At 41.6% G+C, this 22,265-nt stretch overlaps 1 protein-coding gene across 1 annotated transcript; it reads right to left on the bottom strand.

Moving 5' to 3' along the window:
• Window positions 1-14,496: 14,496 nt before the first annotated feature.
• On the bottom strand, window positions 14,497-22,265 carry SLC7A13 (solute carrier family 7 member 13). Its single transcript, XM_083517347.1, has 4 exons — window positions 21,399-22,265; window positions 18,161-18,292; window positions 16,599-16,963; window positions 14,497-15,574 (listed from the first exon to the last, which is right to left on the bottom strand). Exons 1-4 carry the CDS (start codon window positions 22,120-22,122, stop codon window positions 15,341-15,343), a joined length of 1,455 nt encoding a protein of 484 aa, XP_083373473.1. The 5' UTR covers window positions 22,123-22,265; the 3' UTR covers window positions 14,497-15,340.

Here is a 22,265-nt window from a genome sequence, read left to right as displayed (position 1 = left end):
CTCCCCTGGCCGTGCATCACACCTCAAGAGCTTTGTTTTCTTGGCTAGAATGTGCACTTGCACTCCAATAATGCTCTCGATTTGTCTAGAAGATAGAAAGGGGTGCCTGAGCTGCACCCCACTTTGCCTGGAAGGGGAACTTCCCCTGGACAGGGGTGTTACAAAGTTTGCATCTTTGCACTCAAACCTGCCCTTCTTACATGCAAACCTGACACTCCTTTCAGAAACTTTTGGCTTTGAGATACGAGTGTGTCCTGAAACAGGCACTTTACGGAGCCAGAAAATACTGCTGATCATCATTTAAGCCATTTATTATAATGAAGGAGAATTAGCACATTTCTCTTAAAATGCCCACTGTGCTTGGTTATTTCTGCTTTCCTCTTCCCATTGATCCTCACAACAAAGCAATGGTGTAGGGTAGACTGAGAGACACTGACTAACCAAAGGGCACACACAAGAAGCTTCAGATTTATAAAAAAAATCTGATTTTGCAACCTGCTGTCTGATCTTGTGACCTACTGTCTTCACATGAGTATATGCATTTCAGTGTACAACCTAATAAAACAGCTCCATGTATATTCCTGATGGTTTACAGAGAAAGCGTCTGTAGCATTTACAACAGCATGAGAAAATATATACATAGAAAGAGGCTCTTTGCAGATGTGTGTGGAGATGAACTCTGAAGGTCAGTTTTTCAAGATAGCCTGTGAAGTTATTTCTTAAAATCCCATAGAAATTCTGCGGGAAGGCAATTTGCTTGAAGCGAGGAGGCTAATCTGAACCACTATTTAATAAGAATCATTTTCTACCTCAAGCTCTCTTGCTTATCATCTTAGTATTGACTCTGGGTGCCTGCAAGCCTTTTCCTTTGTGTACTGAATACCCTTTATGAATGCTTTGATCTTTCTTCAATATGCATTTTTTTTACCCCTCTTTTTTCTTATTTATAGTTCTAGCCAATGTTTTGCAGCAGCACTATAAAGATTACTGCTTTTAGTGGAGAGAATAGGAAGAAACTATTAACTGAGACGCTGAATGCTTCACTTGGATAAAAGTACCATATGCATGCACTAAATGGTCTTCTGGGATTAGGCTACCAAGGACAGAATTACTCTTCTAAATTTAAAAAAAGTTCTCTTCTCCAAGCCCATTTTCAGCATCTAGCACCATCCAGCAGTGGCTGGAGTCTCCAGCAAAGCTCACCAGCCCTCGACCAGATGGTGAGTAGATGGCCACAAGTCATCATTTAAATTTCCAGTGATGCCCCAGAGCAACCCTACATTGGATGTTGCCTGCTTTTCTGTGTGGAACTTGCACTTTGACAAGTGCCGGTAATGTTCCTTCTGCATTTGGAAGAAGAAGAAGAAGAAGAAGAAGAAGAAGAAGAAGAAGAAGAAGAAGAAGAGTAGTAGTAGTAGTAGTAGTAGTAGTTTGGATTTGATATCCCACTTTATCACTACCCTAAGGAGTCTCAAAGCGGCTAACAATCTCCTTTCTCTTCCTCCCCTACAACAAACACTCTGTGAGGTGAGTGGGGCTGAGAGACTTCAGGGAAGTGTGACTAGCCCAAGGTCACCCAGCAGCTGCTTGTGGAGGAGCAGGGAAGCGAACCCAGTTCACCAGATTACGAGTCTATCGCTCTTAACCACTACACCACACTGGCTCTCAGTCTTTGAGCATGGCACCATCTGTGCTTTGGAACTCTCTGCCTGTTGACCCTAGGCAGACTCCTCTCTTGCTATAGCATTTTAGACACCTGCTGAAAACTTTCCTATTTGTTGCAGGATTGCAGCCTTATGATATTTAAACAATTGTGTGAAATAGGAGAGTAATGGAACATGGCCAACTGTGCTGAGGGTGAAAGGCACAATCAGCTTTTATGCCTCACTGGCTGCCTTGGCAGGTGGGCAGCCAATGCCCTTTCAGCCAACAAGGCACACCCTCCAGAGGAGGACTCTCATTGGCCAATTTGAAATGAAGTACTCCAGTACTGCTACCCAGGTGGCCAGGGGAATTCCCCAATGGTCACCTAGCCATGTGCATTCTGGCTGCCCAGGGATGTTGCAAGGCTCTGCAACAGCCGCCCACCCAGAGAAATGGGTAAGCATCCATTTTACCACCTGGCTGCTTTCAAAAGTCTTTAGGCCCACAAGGACTCACGTTGCATGAAGCTCAAATATTGCAACTCTGAAGTTACTAGCGGGCTGCTTTCATCTTCTCCTAAAGGTGGCAGCTTTTCATTTAAAACTTTGGTTTCATAAATGTGCAGTCTCGTCTAGAAAAGCTCTGTGTAGCCTTCTCTATAATATAAAAAATTATTCATCCTTTGAATGATCTGTTTGTGGTATTTGCTTTCCTTGAGCCAAGCAAACCATACATCAGGATTGAAAAAGAAAACTTCCCCCAAAGCCTTCATCTGCAAATTGCCGTGAATGATTGATCTGATGTCTGGTGACTGAATGCAGGTAGCTCTTATTACAGCCTCATGGCCTTTGTGGCAGTAACATCAAGTAGCAATTTTGCCGTCAGCATCAATTCTTCGTTTCCCCCCCTCCCATTCCAATATGAAATGAGTTTTGTCACAAACCGACCAACCTTCGGTTTAAATAATCCTATCTCTCAAGTTGTAATTTGCATGACTGTTGTGGTATTTAGGCAAAGGCAAGACTGAAGTTAAGTTTCTCAGCACCTCACTTTAAGAAGTCTATAGACTATTAGAGCAGTTTGGGGGACAATAACAAAAGATGCTCCGGCATATGGAAAGCAAATCCTATGAAGAAGGGTGAAAGGAACCAGGTTTGTTTAGCCAGGAGAAGAGAAGAGAATGTGGTGCAAGATAGCTATCACACTTTAACTAAAAGACTATCATGTGCAAGAGGCCAAAGACTTGTTCTCCGTGCCTCATCTTCAGTTGCAGGAGGGTAGGTTTCTCCTGAACATTTGCTGATTTTTTTTTTTTTTTGGCAGCAACAGCAATTTGACATTGGAACCAATTACCGATGGGGGTTGTGAGCTTCCTTCACTGAAGGTCTTCAGTCAGAAACTGGACATTCATCTGTCAGAGATGGTCTAACTCTGGATCTCCTGCATCAAAGTAGGGGATGGACTGCAATCTGGCCTACAAGATTCCCAGCAACTCCGTGAGCCTATGAGATGATGGAGCATGTTGGGAACTTTCAGGTTCTACTTCATTTTGATTTTGGACAAAGAGCAGAACAAAATATGGGGTGCTTGTTTTCTCTGAAGCCTCAGAGGAAGACAGTTATTCAAGAGGAGCACAATTCCCTACACAAATGCTACACAATAAAACAAAAGAACGTTACCTTCTCCCCTCCCTCCCTCCCTCCCTCCTTCTCTTCCCTCTCTTTCCCTCCAACTGCATGATGTCTATGACAATAGTGTCTCATACAGAACATAAACGAACTGTGAAAAAGATTATGAATAAAAAATGGAGATGCTATATGTACTTTTCCTTGCTTGTTTGTTTTATAACACAATATAATCCTTAATAAAAACGAATTATTATTATATGTATTTTTTTTTAAAAAAAAGAATTTAGATCAGAAGAATGAACTGACCTGAGGAAGTTGAGGAAGAGATGAGCAGACTCAAAATGTTGCTTAAAAACATTTGTGGAACAATCTGAAGATCAGTACTGGTTCAAGGTGACTCTGTTAGAGTTGCATGGCCTAGATGCTTTCAGAAACACTTCGCAGTGGTACTAGAGACTTCCATGGTGGACAGGGACAGAACTATTACAACTCCATGGAAAAACAACTTTCCTCCCCTTCCCTTGGCCATGAGGAAAATCCCTTCTCAGATACTGGTATTTGCTTTGGGAGGAAATATATATTTGGAGTTATCAAGCCATGCTGTGATGATCTGCAACTGTCTTGCTTGACTGTGTAACTCTGCTCTCCCTCTCTGAGAGTTTGCTTTACTGTCTGTGACCAACCTCCTGATTCCAGCACAGAGGCAGGACAGAAGGGGCTACAGCCAGGGCTTTGTTTTTCAGCCAGAACTAGCCAGAAATCAGTTTCCACACCTCTTAAGTGGGCACCATTGCCATCCTCAGAAAATGAGGGAGGCACGTCTAGAAAAACAGCACTGCCTACTGTTAATATGCTGCCTATAAATGTTCACCTTTCTTTCTGTCTGAGCCGGGGGGGGGGGGGGAGAGATCCCTGCTTGCAGCTGAATGGTGCAACAAGAATTTGTGGGGGGAGTGGATCTGTACTACATTCATTCATTCATTCATTCATTGCCTTTATATACTACCTGATAGTAAAAGTTATCTGAAGTACCCACAGGGTGACAGAGGATGGTGAGGGGATGGGGGGGGTCAGTGCACAGGAACCAGAGGGGCCCAGTATACCTGAAGGAGCGTCTCCACCCCCATCATTCTGCCTGGAAGCTAAGGTCCAGCGCCGAGGGCCTTCTGGCGGTTCCCTCACTGCAAGAAGCAAAGCTACAGGGAACCAGGCAGAGGGCCTTCTCGGTAGTGGCACCCGCCCTTTGGAACACCCTCCCATCAGATGTCAAAGAGATAAACAACTACCTGACATTTAGAAGACATCTGAAGGCAGCCCTGTTCAGGGAAGTTTTTAATGTGTGACATTTTAATGTATTTTTAATCTTTGTTGGAAACTGCCCAGAGTGGCTGGGGAGACCCAGCCAGATGGGCGGGGTACAAATAATAAATTATTATTATTATTATTATTATTATTATTATTATTATTATTATTACCTCCATGAGCACAGCAGGTTCTGAGGCATAGAGTAGTAGAGTGCTCTTGGAGGCTGAGACAGGCAAGGGCCCACAGCACAGCTCTCTAGCTGGCCAGGTGAGGCTCATTAGCTCTGGGAGAAGGTCTATGAGTAGGCTTAGGACAGGTGAGGCTCACCTGCCTCATCAAGCCCAGCTGCTGCAACCATCAGGCAAAGTACAAAAGGGAAACAGAGCTAAGGTACTGTGCTTGTTGAACTGCCCATGTTGATGGACTTTGTCTTGGATGTTTGAGGGCCTCCACAGGACAGTCCTTCAGGTTTGGCTCTGAACTCTTGTTTCCTGGAACATGCTGGGCTTATTACTTTTGCAATAAATCTACCGTTGCACCTTATTACTGACTACAGTTCATATGCCTATCAGTTCAGTATTCGTTTTTCACAAAATAAAAAAAAAAATTACGGAACACATTTATGAATGATACACTGTCAAATGCATGAACATGATTCAGTTCTCTTTGAAAGCAAGCATTTAAAAACCACTTAATGTGCATGATCAATAGCATGGAATGTAAATTATTACGGTAAATGGTGTGTCAAGGAAACGGCATCTTACACATATGCCAATGCAATTTCCATCCCAAAATCGGTTTCTTAAATTTTAAAGACCTAGTGGAGATCTTTACGGCAAAGGAGCATAAATTATTATTGCTTCTCCTTCCTCTTCCTTTCGGTAAATATGACCACTGCCTTACAAGTAATGGTCTACTAATTCTGCAGAGTGCCATTTTGCAGCAGAACATTCAGAGTTATTGATACGTGTGCTTTGTCATGGGTGAAACTGAATTGTAAGGACAGATGGAGTTTATGTTCATACATTACACTTGGACGTTCCGTGGCTCACAAAGAAGGAAAATAATTTCTTAGAGCACTGGGGTGAAAGGTCACATTCCCAAATCACACAATATATAATTTTTACGCTTAAATTATTTTATTCCTTTTTTCAAAAAAGAAAAAAAGTTTTTTTTTAAAAAAAAAAGTTTCTATTTTCCTCCAAGTAAGCATGCTATTTATAGCTGGTGCAATCCTGGATATAGCATGCAATTGTCTCCAGTAAGGATTCCAAGAGGATTATCATTAATTGCCCCATTTTCTGTGAACAGATGTGTAAGTTACACATGTTCCTGTGACACACAAGCAGATCTGGTATCACAATTGAAATGGCCAACAGCCAGGAATAATGGGAGTTATAGGAGGGTCAGAGCTGGAGGGCCACAGATTCCCCATCTCTCTTTAATCATTCTGTGCCTGATCTTTCCTATAGCTCCTTGTATAGCTAAGGCAGAAAGAGATCAATTCATGCATTACTGGTAGAAAACTCTATTATTATTTTATTTATTTTTTTACTATGTTATTTATACTCTTCATTTATATACATTTCAACAATAGTTCAACAATAACATTTGAAACCTAACTTCCTCCTTTTTCTGCGGTTCCTTAAATTTATTTTCATCATTCCCTGCATATTTCAAATTATCTTGGCTTATTATTTCATTCATCTGTTCTCATATATGTTTTTTGAAGCTGCAAGTTATTACAATACTGCCAATGTCTCGATCTGTTTACAGTTTGTTTGGAAATATTCAATAAGCTATTTCCATTCCTTTATTAAAAGTGTTGTCTTGCTTTCTTATTCTTCTGAAAGGTTTTGCCATTTCTGCATAATCCATTAGTTTCTGTAGCCATTCTTCTCTCAGGACTTCTTCTTCTTTCCATTTTTGAGCAAATAACATTCTTGCAGCTGTAGTTGCATACATAAATGAATTTATATACTGTTTAGGTAGTTCTGATCCTATAATTCCCAATAGAAAAGCTTCCGGGTTTTTGTTTTTTACAAATGTTATCTTAAACAGCTTTTTCAATTCATTATATATCATTTCCAAGTAAGCTTTAACCTTATTACAAGACCACCTGTCAGGAGGCTTTCAGCAGCTCCCCACTGGTTGCCCAGGAAAGTATAAAGACAAGGAAAAGTTTCTTACCATCCTTTATTATTTCAATCTTTACAAAGCAAGGCTATAAAACCCAGTCTCCTAGATAATGGCATTGTCCTGAGTGAATCTCCACCCCCACGCCCCCGTCTCTCCCACTTCCTCATTCGTCACTTCTACAGGTGCTGTTACATGCCCTCTGTCTTTGAGCTCTTTGCTCTCCTACTTTTAAGGCTCGCCGGGTTCTGGGAGATGGAGGGTCTGGAATGCTTTCAATGACAACATGACAGCTGGGTGTTGTTCTGGCTCTCCCATGATTTCCCAGCTTTCCCCCTCATCTGCCTCTGAGCTGCTACCTGCCTCAAACCCCTGTTGTAAATCTGTACTGTCTTCCTCTTCCTCCTCCCTGGAAGGGTCAGGATGGGGAGGCAGTCTCCACCATTTCTCCTCTGCCCAGTTCCTGACACCACCACATGTGAGAAACATGTACCTTCTTTTTCTTTACATTTCCAACACTTATTCGATTTTGATTTAAACATTTTCGCCAGTCTACTAGGTGTTAGATACCAACTATATAATATTTTCATATAATTTTCTTGTAACCCATAACATGCTGTAAATTTTATATCCATATTCCACAGTCATTCCCATGCTTTCATTTCTATGTTATGACCAATATCTATTGCCCATTGTAGATTTCACTTGTTCGTCCTTTGTCTCCCATTCCAGTAACATCTTACACATTTTAGACATCACCTTAACATTACAGTCTAACAGGTATCTCTCTAGTTATGAAACAGGGGCTTGGGGAACAATAATCATATCTTTTCAAAATACTTCATTCAAATGATATTGTATCCATGTTGTTAACAAATCCTTAAACTCTTTTAATTTAAATTCTCCACCTTCTCTCTTAGTAAATTTCTATAGGTTGCCCAACTTTCCATCATATTCTTCTTCTTCACCACTATGGCTTCCAATGGTGAAAGCCAAAGTGGTGTTTTTGTCTCGAGTAAATTTTCATATTTATCCCATACCTATTATTATTTTCTTTAGGGTTCTTCCATTCTTTCCCCAGGGTATCTTCAAGCAGCGCTTTCAGCAAGGGGTTTGCAGTATTTAGTAAAAGAAGAAAAAGAGGATTGGCAACTATTATTCATAATCCCTTACAAATCCTAAGTAATCTTTGAGAAGCCTGAAAATAAATCAATGCGCATATTCAGATTTTGTTTATACGTGTGCATGGGGTATTATCATCAACTTCAAGCCACAGTTTCTGGATCTGTCTTTATATGCTCTGAAAACAGAAGGAAGGGTACACATTTCTGAAAGGGAAAGCCTAATTTCCCTTGAACATGTTAGTCAGCAAACAAGTCTTTGGAGCAGATATCCTCAGTGGATGCTGAAATGTGTATTTTATGTATTTTAATTATGAGTAGCTAGATAATCGATTTCATACATGTTATTTTGCTGTTGGCTTTTATTTGTTAACTGCCTTGGTATTTATTCAAAATGAAATTCAGGAGATAGGATGTTGTTGTTGTTGTTGCTGCTGCTGCTGCAATCCTGGAATCAGAAGCAGGATATGAGAGAGCTGCATTTTTCAGGAGGCAGACCAGAAAACTGCCAGCAACTCAGACATTTTCTATATGCACACATGGCATCATCCACCAATAACGTCCCTTGTATTGACAGAACTATCTCCAGACCTGCAATCAGTGGAACAGATTCAAAGAATGACACAACCCACAGATGGTCCTGACACAGGTGAGGCCCCCACAAATGGCTGCTCATTGCAAATTATTCTTACAGCTGTAGCAACAGGAATGTGAAACCATCTCTGTGCGAATACAGTCTGAGTTGCAGGACATGCTGTATAACCTCCACGTGAGAGATTATGATGTCTAAAATATCCATATAGTGAAATAGGTCTTTGCATAAAAGGCTTAAAGTATTAAGTGAAGCAGCTGTTTTATCCACCCACTTTACAGCTGGAACATTTTCAAGCATTTCTCAAACGGAATGAGAATAACAAGGAGGCATTAAATGTCTAATAGTCGTCTGGGGGATACGGGATTATAATTAACACAGAAATACATCATGTGAATTCATTTTAAGCTTTGGGTTTAGTTGCAAAATTTCATGGTAATAGCATTTATTCTTCCAGCTGAGTTTATGGAGGCATCTTGGCACATGCCGTTGGTCTGTTATATTCAGGGCTGTGTGATTCTGTGGTTGCACTGACCAAGCACACAACTTGCTCATGACTCTGGAAATCCTGAGAATCATTGTCTACTTTTTCTGCTTGCAATAAGAGAAGCTTCTAGGGCTTATATCTCTAATATAGGGATGGAGAACCCATAGTCCACCAGATGTTGTTGCACTACAGCTCCCATCAACATTGACCACTGGGCAAGCTGGCTGGGGCTTGTGGGAGTTGGAGTCCTACACTATCTGGAAAGTCACATGCTTCTTGTCCCTGTTCCTGTTAGACAAAGCTTGTTGAAATCAGGAAAAATAAGTGCTTGATTGTAAGATACCTGCTTTTAATGGGAATAGGTTCCGATACCATATGTAGTTCTGCTATAACTAGTAGAAGGGAGAATACATTCTGAAATAATCAAATATAAATGCAGATATTCTTGTTCTGCTTGCACTATTCTCAGTTATATATTGCTGAAGAACAGTTGTGTGGTACCAACAGTTGTGTGATTAACCTCTAAATAACCTGATCAGCAACAAGGCTCAAGAGGTCACAAATTAAACAACTCAAGTTTATGCCCAGCTTCCCCATAGAGGAATTAGCTACATTTTCAAATGCTCAAAAGAAATGCTTATTTTAATGGGACTACATTTATTCAACATTTGAGTTCTTGGTGGAGAAAGGTCTATTACTGCTGTGCTGCAGCCTTACATTGAATCAGAATTTCCGACTCTTAGGCGTCTGTTATTGATCTAAGGTTATCCTGGCCAAATATTTTAATTGGTATTTTAATTGGAAGACTGGAAAAAATACAATGAAGCGTGATGTCCTTGGTATGAACGGAGGTCACTTTCTATGGATTCTTTTAAAAGTGCTAGTTCAGATTAAAACTGTGCTGTAACAAACGGTATTGTGTGGATGAGGGATTAGAGGTGGGAAAGTATTTATCAGAGGCACGCATAAGCTGTGTTTGCAGCCTAATCACAAGGTGGGTGGGTGATTCAGGTGAAGTTTTCACATGCCTAAGTTGGCAAATATTGAGTCCAGCAAATCTTGCGTCCAGTGAGTAACTCTAGGATTTATTAAGATCTGCTTTACTACTGATCTGATATGGATTTATGAGTTGGGATGAGTTTGCTGTTCTGAACCAGTTCATCTTCTAGTCTGTTGCAGTTTGCATTTCATTAAAGTTACACGATCTCAGCCTGATCAGGCAGTTTGCTAAAATAACATTATTGTTTTCGATCATTCTGACAGTGTTGCGATGATCGCTTATATAATGGATATTGCTATTTACAGTACTGCTGTGGTTATTTATTACCCATCATCAAGTACCCATTTGAATGCTCCCAGGGGTATTGTAATTTGTCTGCCATGCAGTGTCCCATTAATTTTGATGTTTCCCTTTCGTCTTCCTGTATTTTTTAGGAATTTAATGAGGCTTGTGCATGCAGTTCTTTTTTGAGTATCCCCACTACCCCCCAAAATGTAACCGCTGCTCATGATGGTTAAAAACCAATTGAAAGTGCCCACTGAGTTGGTGCCAGTGTACAGTGTCACAACTGTCTCAGAGGAGAGGAGACCCCAAGAGTAGGATGGTTTCTGCAGCCCCTACAGGGCGATGCAAGCATGATGCCTGTGGCAATCACACAGGGTTCCCGGACGTTTCACCGTCTATTGATCCCTGTGCCACCACTTTATTTCTCGCTGCCACCACCCAGGCCCTACCTGGTACAATACTGAGTCCAGTCAGGTTTAAATTGGAACATAAACTTCTGTTTATTTATTGCAGTTTAACAAGCGTGTGGTTTCATAAACGGTATCGGTCAATTACAATCATAGGGAGCCTATCCAGACCTATAACTTCCGCTACCTGCTCTCACTCACTAAACCACCTCTCAGATATTTACTTGTCTTCCTAGCTCCTAACTGTTCCTGACTCAACTTATTTCGCTACACTAACTCAACCTCCCCACAGACTCTATCCCAATTCACTCCCACTCCAACCACCCAACTCCCAACGAACTCCTCCTTTGCTGGTTTTATAGTCCCTCTGACTCCACCCCCCTGGGTTCTGATTGGGTAACTTGTTTAACTATTTCACCTCCAGCACTCTCATATGTTAACGTCACAATGCCACACATGGTTCCCTGTATTTACCTGCTGCAGAATGAAGGAGCTGTGCGCTCTGGCTACCTTCAGTTCAGGTGCAGAAGTAGCCAAGCAACCAAGACACAGTCGCTTTCCAGGCACTTTCTGTCTCCTAGGGGACCCAGTAGAAAATCTAAGGGCTCTCTAACATAACATAACATCCTCCTGTCACTGCAGCTTGCCCCAAGTGGACCATCTATATTGGCCTTGACCTACAGGGATGGGATGTATTGTTATGGAGCCGAAGGCAGCGTGGAATGCATATGGCTCTCAGGTGGTCCCCCACCTAGGCACTAACCCAACCCAGACCTGCTTAGCTTCAGCCAAGTGGTGGCCTTGTACCTTCAGACCTCACAGGCAGTAACATCTCACCGGGCTCGCAGTGACACTGTGTACTTCTGATAGATTCTTGGGGATTGACTTCTCTCTCTCTGAATAGGGTATATACAGTAGTACCTTGGGTTACAAACACTTTGGGTTACAAACGCTTCAGGTTACAGACTCTGCTAACCCGGAAGTAGTACCTCCGGTTAAGAAATTTACCTCAGGATGAGAACAGAAATCCAGCAAGGTGGCAGCAGGAGGCCCCATTAGCTAAAGTGGTACCTCAGGTTAAGAACAGTTTCAGGTTAAGAACGGACCTCTGGAACGAATTAAGTTCTTAACCAGAGGTACCACTGTGTGTGTGTATACATATTCCATCTATATCTCAGTTATTATTCAATGGTTACATTCTTTGGGATAATAATATCCTTTTAAAGTCAAGTGGTCCTGAGTTGCTCATAAAAGTTTCAAAAGCAGGGCACGGACAGAATAGATTTTAAGTTCCTGACCTAGAAAATGATTTATCTACATTTTTACTTTGCAAAAATAATAATAATGAGTCGCTGCTGTTTCTCTTGCATTCTGCATAATCTACCTACTACTTCAGGTCAGATATTGTTTGTGTGGCGCCATCTGCTGGACGTATTGATAGGTGCTCCCTAGCTACCAATAAGCCTGGCATCCCAAACCCAATTATTTGCTCAGGGATAACTGCCCGTACCACTGTTGTAGCATTGCTGCATTTCTGCAAAGCACATCTAGGTTCATGCACCCTGTGTATAGCACCGCAGCCTAAGGCTGCTACCTGTTTTGTGAAATGGAACTTTGGGTTAGCTATTGACACTCCCAATCTCAAGTGAATCACTTAAGTGCAGACACAAAACATCTGCAAGAGCCACAATATACAGGTCCATGAACACTCATGATTTGTGTTCAGTTTTCCATGGCCGTAACTCCCAGACTGGTTCAAACTTATGAACTCAAGACACCCATCTGTTTTCTATAACCAAAGCATTAAAATAAATTATTGGATAATTTGTTGTGACGCAAAAACAGAGGTGAAGTATCCAAACAGGATATGTGTACAAGGTTTTGATTGCAAAACAGCTATATCTCATCCACGGAACCTCTGAAATTCTATGTCCCTGTTATTGGATAGTTTCTTATGGATCATGCAAGCGACCCATGCCGGGGGTGGGGTCAAAGAGTCAAGGGTAACAAGGGGTAATATGAAGAAATGAAATTTATCTATGGAATCTGATGTTGAGTCTTCTTCATTTTGTAGCCTCAGGGCAGTTATCAACTCGCCCATGAATGCAAAATGGCAGTTGACCAAAATAATTAAGATTTTCAACTTAATGTATAGAGCAAGGGTAGAGAGATTGGAGACTGGGCTGTATTGGTAGATTTCTGTGATTTATATAGGCAAAGATTCCTGGCTTCCAGTTGTTTAACAATAGTAATAGAGTGGTACCTTGGGTTAAGTACTTAATTCGTTCCAGAGGTCCTTTCTTAACCTGAAACTGTTCTTAACCTGAAGCACCACTTTAGCTAATGGGATCTCCTGCTGCCACTGCACCGCCGGAGCACAATTTCTGTTCTCATCCTGAAGCAAAGTTCTTAACCTGAGGTACTATTTCTGGGTTAGCGGAGTCTGTAACCTGAAGCGTATGTAACCTGAAGTGTATGTAACCAGAGGTACCACTGTACAGTCATACCTCGGCTCCCGAACGACTTTGGAGTCGAACGTTTCGTCTCCTGAATAATCGAAAAATGAAAGTGAGTGTTCCAGTTTTCAAACGTTCTTTTGGAACCTGAACATCCGATGGGGCTTCTGCAGCTTCCAATTGGCTGCAGGAGCTTCCTGAAGCCAATCAGAAGCCATGCTTTGGAAGTTGAACATTTTGGAAGTCGAACGGACTTCTGGAACGGATTCCATTTGACTCCTGAGGTACGACTGTAATAATAAAAAATGTGGGTCTTCCCCCAACACCCTAATTAGGTTGCTGAAATGAAGAAAGCTTGTGGGGGAAATCAGGAGTTGATGTCTGGGCAAAAGACAGTGAATTTAATTCTGGAAAAATAATAATTCCTGGGCTAGTCACATCCTCAGGGGCATACCTAATATGTAGTATAAACACTGACAATTGGGAAACGCTGCCCTGTGAGTGCTCCAATGGAGAACAGCCTTTACCAAAGATGCCATGGGCTTTGAAGACACTCAAACTCAGGATGAAAGGGAGAAATGTGCTAAAATGAAGGCACGCTTGGCAAACCCTCACCATGATCAACTCCCGCCCGGAACCAATGTCCCCACTGTGGAAGGACATGTGGATCCAGAACTAGCCTCCACAGTCACTTATGGACTCACTGTTAAAACTATGTTCATAGAAGACAATCTTACACAGCTATGAGTGATCGCCAAAGAAGAAGACCTAATAAATAACAACCTTAAAATAGATAATAGTTAGGGCACTGCCCTTTTAAAGAAGCTGTGGCTTCTCTCTATTCGACTTGACAAACAATTACTATGTTTAGTTTTTAGTTTAATTGTTTGAAAAACAAAACATACTAGAATGTGCTCTTAAAAAAAGGCATCCCAAGAGTTTTCCCCATTATTATTTATTCAATTTATATCTCATCCAGGAGCCCAGAACAGCAAACAGATATACCATTAGAAAACAAAAGCAAAAACGTTCTAAAACCTTCCAAAAACAATTACAATAAAAAAATCTGAAATCAGTTACGCTTAAACATTATTCCATCCAATGATATTATTATTAATTCCTGCCCTTCACCTAATGTCCCATTAGCATTAAAACACAATGCTTAAACACAGTTTAACCCAAGTTTGGGTTACTAGGAACAGTAATCTTCAGCCAGCAAATTGGGTTTTCTTTTCTTTTGAAATAAAGTTTAAAATACAAGCAACAAAAAAGGGGCAATGGGCTGCTTTCGAATTCAGAGTCCTTTAACCAGGTAACAGCTCTACTAACATGTAACCTTAAGAAACATTGGCTGGGATGCAGAAAAATGCTCACACAATGGGGATTGTGTAACCTTTCTCCCACTTGTGCTTTGAGGTGGTGGTCCAGGGAGATGCAGTGAGGAATACAGACTGACAAATTTGTCAGTTTTAGTTTCTCTCTGTTTCTCATTTTTCAAATCTTATGTTCAGTTCACAACATTTACAAATCAGTTTGGGATTTTTTTTTAAGATCTCACAAAAATCATCTGCATTTAATATGCATTTTTCCTAATATCATAGCTGTCAACTTTTCCCTTTTTTTAAGGGAAATTCCCTTATTCCGAATAAGATTCCTCACAAGAAAAGGGAAAAGTTGACAGCTATGCCTAATATACATATTTCTGTATTCCAATTTACTCTAATACAATGCATTTTTTGTGTTAGTCTCATGAATATATCATAGCCTGAAAGTGTTCTAGGAAAAAAATATGGCATCCAATTTTCTTGTTTGAGAGCACAGCAGCCACTTGGGTGCCTTGATCTCATGAGATTCCGCGGCAAGATCTCTCCCAAAAGAAATCATGTATTTTGGGCTCCATGATCTCATGCGGGACATTTGACTCACCCAGGAGCACAGGTGAGAAGACCTGTATCCCAACTTTGGGACACAAGCTGTTGGAAGGTATGATATACGCATTTTACTGCATAATTTCCCCTACTACACATTTTTTTGTACACATTTCTTTGGGTTGGAGAACAGCATTGCAAAATCAGAAGTGCAAATTTCAACAGTGCGTTGCATTTCAGTTTGTGTATTGTTTCAAGAAATGCAAATTAGGTGGGTCTGCATTAAAACCAACTGTCTCCCCCAACCCCTTGGAGAGAAGGCTGTAGGAAGCAATATTCCATTTGTGCTATTCTAGATCCAAGCCACGTTCTTCACCCCCAAAAAAGGCAGCCAAGTATGAACCTTTGCCCTTACTCAGATTTATGATGAGGAGGTGACACCTCCAGCAACAGCTGCAGGTAGCAAGTGATTTTGTCAATAAACGCAAAATGAATTTTAAAATGGACAAAAGGCACATACAAGAGGAGACCCCCAAGCATAAAAATGGAAGCATAAATGTACTGCACCTTTGGAGACCAGACTATAGGAGCTAAAACTAAGAACAGTGACATCGCCACCATCCCGAAAGCGACAGGTAAGAAAACCTGCAAAACAGAAAAGGAGTTTGGGAAAGCAAATGTCAGATATATGAACAAGCATAGGGGGGAAACCTGCAGAAAAAAAAAATACGTTACATATTCTGAGCAGAGATGATGTTTGTGCTGCCAACCAACTAGTTTGGGGGACAGGTGGTAAGAACTGAAAGAGCCCCAGGCAGAATCTCTCCAGAGCTGCATTATGCAAGAGATTTCCTCCAGATTTCCTGAGTACTGAGTGATCTTCCTACAGTCACTGGGGATGGTATAAATAACTGTTCAGTCATTTTTCACAAGTGAAGCTTGGCTTCTCTCGATGCAAGGTGGTCCTGTCTCGACCTATCCTTGCATTATGGCTCATTCGTTTGGTGTTGCACTTTCAGAATTTGCCTTTGATTCTGCAACCGTAGCTGAGTAAAATGCCTGTCTCCCTTTCAGTACAGGTCCCCCTGCCATTTTCAATATGTGCACAGCATCACTGCTTAGATTCCACCCCTATATTTTGGACACATTTTCTTTTCCCCCTAATACACACCCATGTGCAATGAAAGCTGCAATTCTAACCTCCACCTTCTCTGAATTCAAGCCCCATTGAATTCAGCAGGACTTATTTCTGAATAGACACGGCTAAGATGGCAGTGTAGATCTAGCTTTTAAAAACAATTCTATCCAAAATGGCAAAATGTGATTCTGGACCATACCAAGATGTGGTCTTTTGGCAAGTTTAAAAAAGAATTCTGTCCTATAATTGCATGCTCTTCACTCAGTAGGCTCACCTCCTAATATATATAGGTTTATATAAAGGTTTATGAAGAAAACCTCTGCCTGACCCTCCAAAAGGTTTGCTGCTGGTCAGTGTATACAATATAGACTAGATGAACCAATCATCTGTCTAAGCATAAGGCAATTTCTAATGCACATATGTCCCATCTAGTATCAGTGGGGTTGAGCCTACAGTGTCCATAGCATAAAGCTTGAAAGACTCGTGTGATATTTATACGGAAATTAATTAGGTATTTACATTTCTTTTTACCTTGTATGGCCTGTGTAGATTAGGCTCTCGGTAGCGGAGGACAATCAGGCTAGTGCAAGTTAATCCAATCATCAGCCAAACGGAGAAGCCGAAATAATTAGTTAAAGCAATTAGGTCTGATGGGATAATAAAAATGGACGCAACGACAGTTGAGAAAATCATGGCTGGCGCTGGTGTCCAGTGGTGGACATTGAGCATGGATACTATGGTGGGCAAATGTCCGGATTGGCTTCCAGCATAGGTCAATCGTCCGAGTGTAAATACGCTGCTGTTGAGGGCGCCAAATATGGAGATGGCCACAGATGCAGGAATTATCCAGGCAACTGAAGGGATCACCCTGTCGGCCCAAGTGACTGCTACAGCAACTGCAAGGAAACATCGACATCATTAGCAGACTCCTGGTTACAGTTTGACAGCTCTCCTGGATCATCAAGTTTAGTCTCATGTTTCAGTGGCCACCAGACCATTTAAAGTGCTAGCAGTTGGAGGTACTGCATCAGGCTATCACGGCAGTATTTCAGATTGTGTACTTTCTGTTGCCATAAGAGGTGGGGCATTAGCCAAATTATGTATATATTGCAAACACACACACACACACACACACACACACACACACACCTTGTTGCTGAAGTGTGTTGCAGTGATGTCATCTGTATTCCCAGAAACAAGATTGTACACCTACAGCAATCAGTAATAATTCTGGTCACATTGAATTTATGTTGTCGTCTTCTTTACAACAAACCACACATCATCACTTGGAAGAGAAATTCATCCATAAATCTCAATAGGATTTGAGTCTCATCCCAAAGCAAAGGGGAATTATTTTATATTAGGTATAGTTTTAAATTAGTAAAAGGCTAGCATGCTACCTTCACATTGTTGCATAACTAGTCTTGAACGGTCGCTTATTTGGTTTCATTCTTCATCCCTTACGCCTGATTGGAATAGGCTAAACAACTGACAATTTAAAATGCACTTCCAAAAATCACCAAATAGGGCTTCAGTTAAACACACAAACATAACTCTGATTTTCTGCCACCTTTAACATAGTTCATAATTGCATGCTTTTTAAACTCTGACTTTGTTAGCAAAATCTCTGCTTTGGTTTGCTTGAGACCCTGGCCTGCCTCGTTTTGGTTTGGTTCACTTTTTAATATGAACCTGCCTGATTTGTACTTCCTGGAGCAAAAGACAAACTGAAACACAGCTATCCTTCGAAATTCTCACTTTTCTGAACTTCTCCAATCAAAACATGCATATTGTAGAGGAAAGTGTGCACAGAAATGTATAAATGTGAACATAACATTAACAATATGGGAAATTGTTTATAAAAAAATGTTTATATTTGGGGGGAAATGCATACAAGAATAAGGAGAAATGCACATTAACATGCTGACTTTAAAAAATCACATATTGGTGCAGAGTAGTAAACTGAGCATAAGACTGGAAAAATGAGAAATGGAGAAAACACAATTGTCAGGTCATCCATCTCTATTATCTACTGAATATGTATTATATCTATGATCAGTTCTTGAATAAAAAATGCAAACCAATCAGCCTACCTGAGGAGACAACCTCCTTTGGTGTGAGAACTGTCAAGTATGAAATGTTCACAAGCAAGTAAAACACAGTTATTGAAGGAAGTGTTGTCATCACAGTCAATGGAATGTTCCTGCTGGGATTTTTAACTTCCTCTGAAATCGAAAATTTAGAAGAAGAAGAAGAAGAAGAAGAAGAAGAAGAACAACTTATTATTTATTCCCCAGCCACTCTTCAAACATGAAAAACATCCCTAACAGGGCTGCCTTCAGATGTCTTCTAAAAGTCAGATAATTGTTCATTTCCTTGACATCTGGTGGGAGGGCGTTCCACAGGGTGGGTGCCACCACTGAGAAGGCCCTCTGCCTAGAAATCATTCCAAAACATTTGTTTGTAAAGGGAGAAAGCATACATCGTAACTTCTTTTACTAGACTCACTACTATGCTCTTTTTGTGAATTTTCACATGCTGAATTTGAAAATTGGCACTGAATCTTGTGAAAATCTGCTTTACATTTATTCTTATACCATGTTTTTAGCTGGCATGATTATTGCTATTCTCTCCCCCCACCCCCACCCCCCATATCCTGTTGTTTTGCAAAACAAAGAATTTCACTTCCATTTATGCTTCTTCTGCCATATTTTCTTTACTAACTTATGTTCCTCCAAGTACCGTGTTGATCATTGCAAAAACATTCCCCATACTATAAAACTAAAACAGAGTAAAATCAGAAAGCGCGCATAAGACCATTTTTCTAGAGGAACTCCAAGCCAACAGATATGGGGTGAATGGAGACGTCTCATGCAACAGTGGCCTTCTCTAAACCACAGTGTTTGGGATGTTCCATATGTAAAGCTTTTATTGAAACAGAAGAGAATTATTTTAAGAGTGTTCATTGCAACTTTGTGGAATTTCAGATCCCAGCCATTGTGTTTTACTGAATCAATTTGCAATGATTACATCACCGGTTGCTGCTCTGAGAACCAGTAACAATGGTCAAATTGATGCCTGTCAGGAAGTAACTGTGTGGTCCTAGTTCAGTCTTGAGGAAACAGAGCAAATATAAAGACTCAGGACAATACGTACATTATGTACACTGCTTAGGTTTGTTCAACACTCACAGCAGCTGTAACCAGGTGCAAACCAAAGGAAGATTTCACCACCACCTTGGAATGCTCCAAGTAGGTAGTTACTTATGTGCCAACCACTTTCCTTATCTTATGTTTCTGTTCTTGGCACAAATATACATTCCTTGCGCCAGGTATGAGATGGCTGCTTAAGCATAGTTCTGTAGCTTGGCTAACAGTGACCTAGCCCAGCAACAGAGAAATGTAGAGAGTTGACTGAGAGATGGGGGAGGCAACAGAGTGACTGGAGGAGGCAGGAGGGGGAGAAACAAGATGCAGCAGGGAGCAGGAGGAGGAGGGTGTTGGGGTGGGGAGTGAGAACAGAGGGTCAGAAAAAGAGAGGGGAGAGATATAAAAAGAGAGGGAAGAGATAAAAGTCAAATCCAATAAAAGGTATCCTCTGGATACTGGAGAGCCAGTGTGGTGTAGTGGCAATAGACTCGTAATCTGGGGAACCAGGTTCGCGTCTCCACTCCTCCACATGCAGCTGCTGGGTGACCTTGGGCCAGTCACACTTCTCTGTAGTCTCTCAGCCCCACTCACCTCACAGAGTGTTTGTTATGGGGGAGGAAGGGAAAGGAGAATGTTAGCCGCTTTGAGACTCCTGAAGCAGAGTGATAAAGCAGGATATCAAATCCAAACTCTCCTCCTCCTCCTCCTTCTTCTTCTTCTTCTTCTTCTTCTTCTTCTTCTTCTTCTTCTTCTTCATATTGCATGTTTTTGCTACAGATTTCCCTACTCCTCACCACCATCAAATCACAGGTCACACCTGGACCATAAAAATCAGCTCTGGTGCTCCCCAGCACAGTCATTGCACAAAAAACATGCTTTTGGGGTATGGATTCTTATGCATCCTCATAATTTTTACGAGGGATCCCCTCAAAACTGTGGGTCACATTTATATCCACAGGTATAAATTTTCTGGTGATTTGGTTACCACCCTATTAAAAAATCATGAAAATCCATCAGCTTTAAATTGATGAAGCTTCTGGAGGTGGTGGAGTCCCATGTAAAATCATGCAAATTTAAGAGGATATGTCTGACTTTCACCTAGAGTCTAGACTATATTTTTAAAACCCCAAAGTGTGTGTGTGAGTGTGTGTGCGCGCGCGTGTGCATATGCATATGCATATGCTTTCTCTTCTGTCTGTAAGGGGGAGGGGAGAAGAAGCTAGAGACCATGGGTCCCACTGCACTCTTTCAAAAAGCCCATGTGCCCCAAAGGATTGGCAACTCCTAGATTAGAATCTAGTCCTGTCAGTCTGCAGGACCACCCTGTATTTTCATCACGTTTCAGTTTTTTTCAGACACATGATCACATATTTTATTCAAGTTCGCACCCCTGCACATGGTCTGTATAGCTTTTAAAAAAAGCATTTGGATCTCTTAATCACCCCAAATAGCTTTAAAGGTCCCCAGCAGTTCAGAGTGCTTCTGAGAGATCCTGCTTCAGCTCAGAGAAGTTCTGAATCCATCCACAGCAGCTGACTTAGAATCATAATTCAGGATTTGTCTGAATCCAATGCGTACCTTTAGTGTGCATTTAGGATCTTATACCTCACAACTTCCCTGGCTCACATCGCAACGATGGTTTACATCAGGGATGGGAAACCTTTGACCACCCAAGATGATGTTGGACTCCCATCAGCACCGGAGAGCATAGCCAAAGATCAAGGATGATAGCATTCAACATCTGCAGGGATACTTTCACATGGCTGAATCTGATCCAGAATTGGGCCTAACACTTATCTATGTGTTCCCTGATTGAATGACAGTAGCGCAAACATATATTTTTTTTTTAAAAAAACAAAACACACCCTGGTAATCCTGTGGTTCAGAAATGTGAGGTGGTGAGGTGGTTTAATTCTGTGTGATTAAACCAGCTGCTTCACTGTGCTCAGTACTTGTGAATTAGTTGTTCACTGCTTTAGAATAATCCACCCTGCCGTGTCTTCCCTCCTTCTCTTTCCTTGGCCTAGAAAATTATTGCTTCAGGCCTGTATGAAGAAACCAGCCAGGAAGCTGTACAGGACTCTATTCATCATCAAGAAAAGTCACTGACACCTGTGTGGAGCCTCAGTTCCATAGTCAAGACATCACAACTGCCAACTGAAAGCAAAAATGAGAGATATACCTGACAAATAGTTGAGAGACCACCAGCCGCCATATGCATAGAGCCCCTGGTAAAACGCTTCCGCAACCTGCGCAGCATCTGGGATCTCTGAGCCGAAGGCATTCTCAAACCTTGCTACGTTCTCTTTCCTCCCCCTGATCAGCAGGACAATCCCGCCAACCGCGATTACAGAGAGCGCCATCATCTTCAGGACGGTGAAAACGGTCTGCACCCAAGCAGCCATCTTGACACTTCGACCATTGAGGATCCCGAGGCACCAGAGGACCGCCAAAGCCAGACATTTCTTCAGCACGTCGGGAACCGGGCACTCACCGTAGAAAGGCTTGGTAGCATACTCAGCAAACAGCAAGGCCCGAGCGGCATTTGAGGCGGGTTTGTTGAACACGGCCGTCCACAGAAAGATGAAGGCCAAGGGAGAGCCCAGGGCTCTCTTGATGTGGCTGTATTCTCCTCCTGAAAGTGGTAACGCTGTTCCCAGCTCTGCATAGCAGAGAGCGCCCATCAACGATACGATGCCACAAGCTATCCAGATGACCAATGCAACGCCAACATTGAGCAAAGAATATTTCAGCACTCCAGTGGGGGAGACAAAGATCCCTGCCCCTACAATGGTGCCCACGATAAAGCTGGCACCTTCAAAATATCCTATGGTTCTTTTGAGTTGCATCTCGCCATTTTGGCTTCTATTTTCTTCATTTACCTGATCACGCCCGTCGTTCCCCATGGCACTTTGTTTTCTTTTGCTGTTATTTCCACACACACACCAAAAAAAGAATCGTTGGCAACCCAAAGATCCTAATCTCCTCCTCTGACTGTAGTGAAACGTTACTTGGGACGGTTTGCAAGGTCATTACAAACCTGTATCCT

The sequence above is a fragment of the Podarcis liolepis genome (genome assembly GCF_965112155.1).
Source record: "Podarcis liolepis genome assembly, chromosome: 8".
In the NCBI taxonomy this organism is placed as follows: Eukaryota; Metazoa; Chordata; class Lepidosauria; order Squamata; family Lacertidae; genus Podarcis; species Podarcis liolepis.
Note: the sequence above shows the minus strand (reverse complement) of the source record. Positions and strands in the feature narration are given on the sequence as shown.

Coding starts and splice junctions, on each gene's coding strand:
- SLC7A13 (XM_083517347.1), bottom strand. CDS start 22,122: ATGGGGAACGACGGGCGTGATCAGGTAAATGAAGAAAATAGAAGCCAA. Junction 16,964..18,160: donor AAAGGAGGTTGTCTCCTCAG/GTAGGCTGATTG, acceptor GTTTCCTTGCAG/TTGCTGTAGCAGTCACTTGG. Junction 15,575..16,598: donor ATCTACACAGGCCATACAAG/GTAAAAAGAAAT, acceptor TCTGTTTTGCAG/GTTTTCTTACCTGTCGCTTT.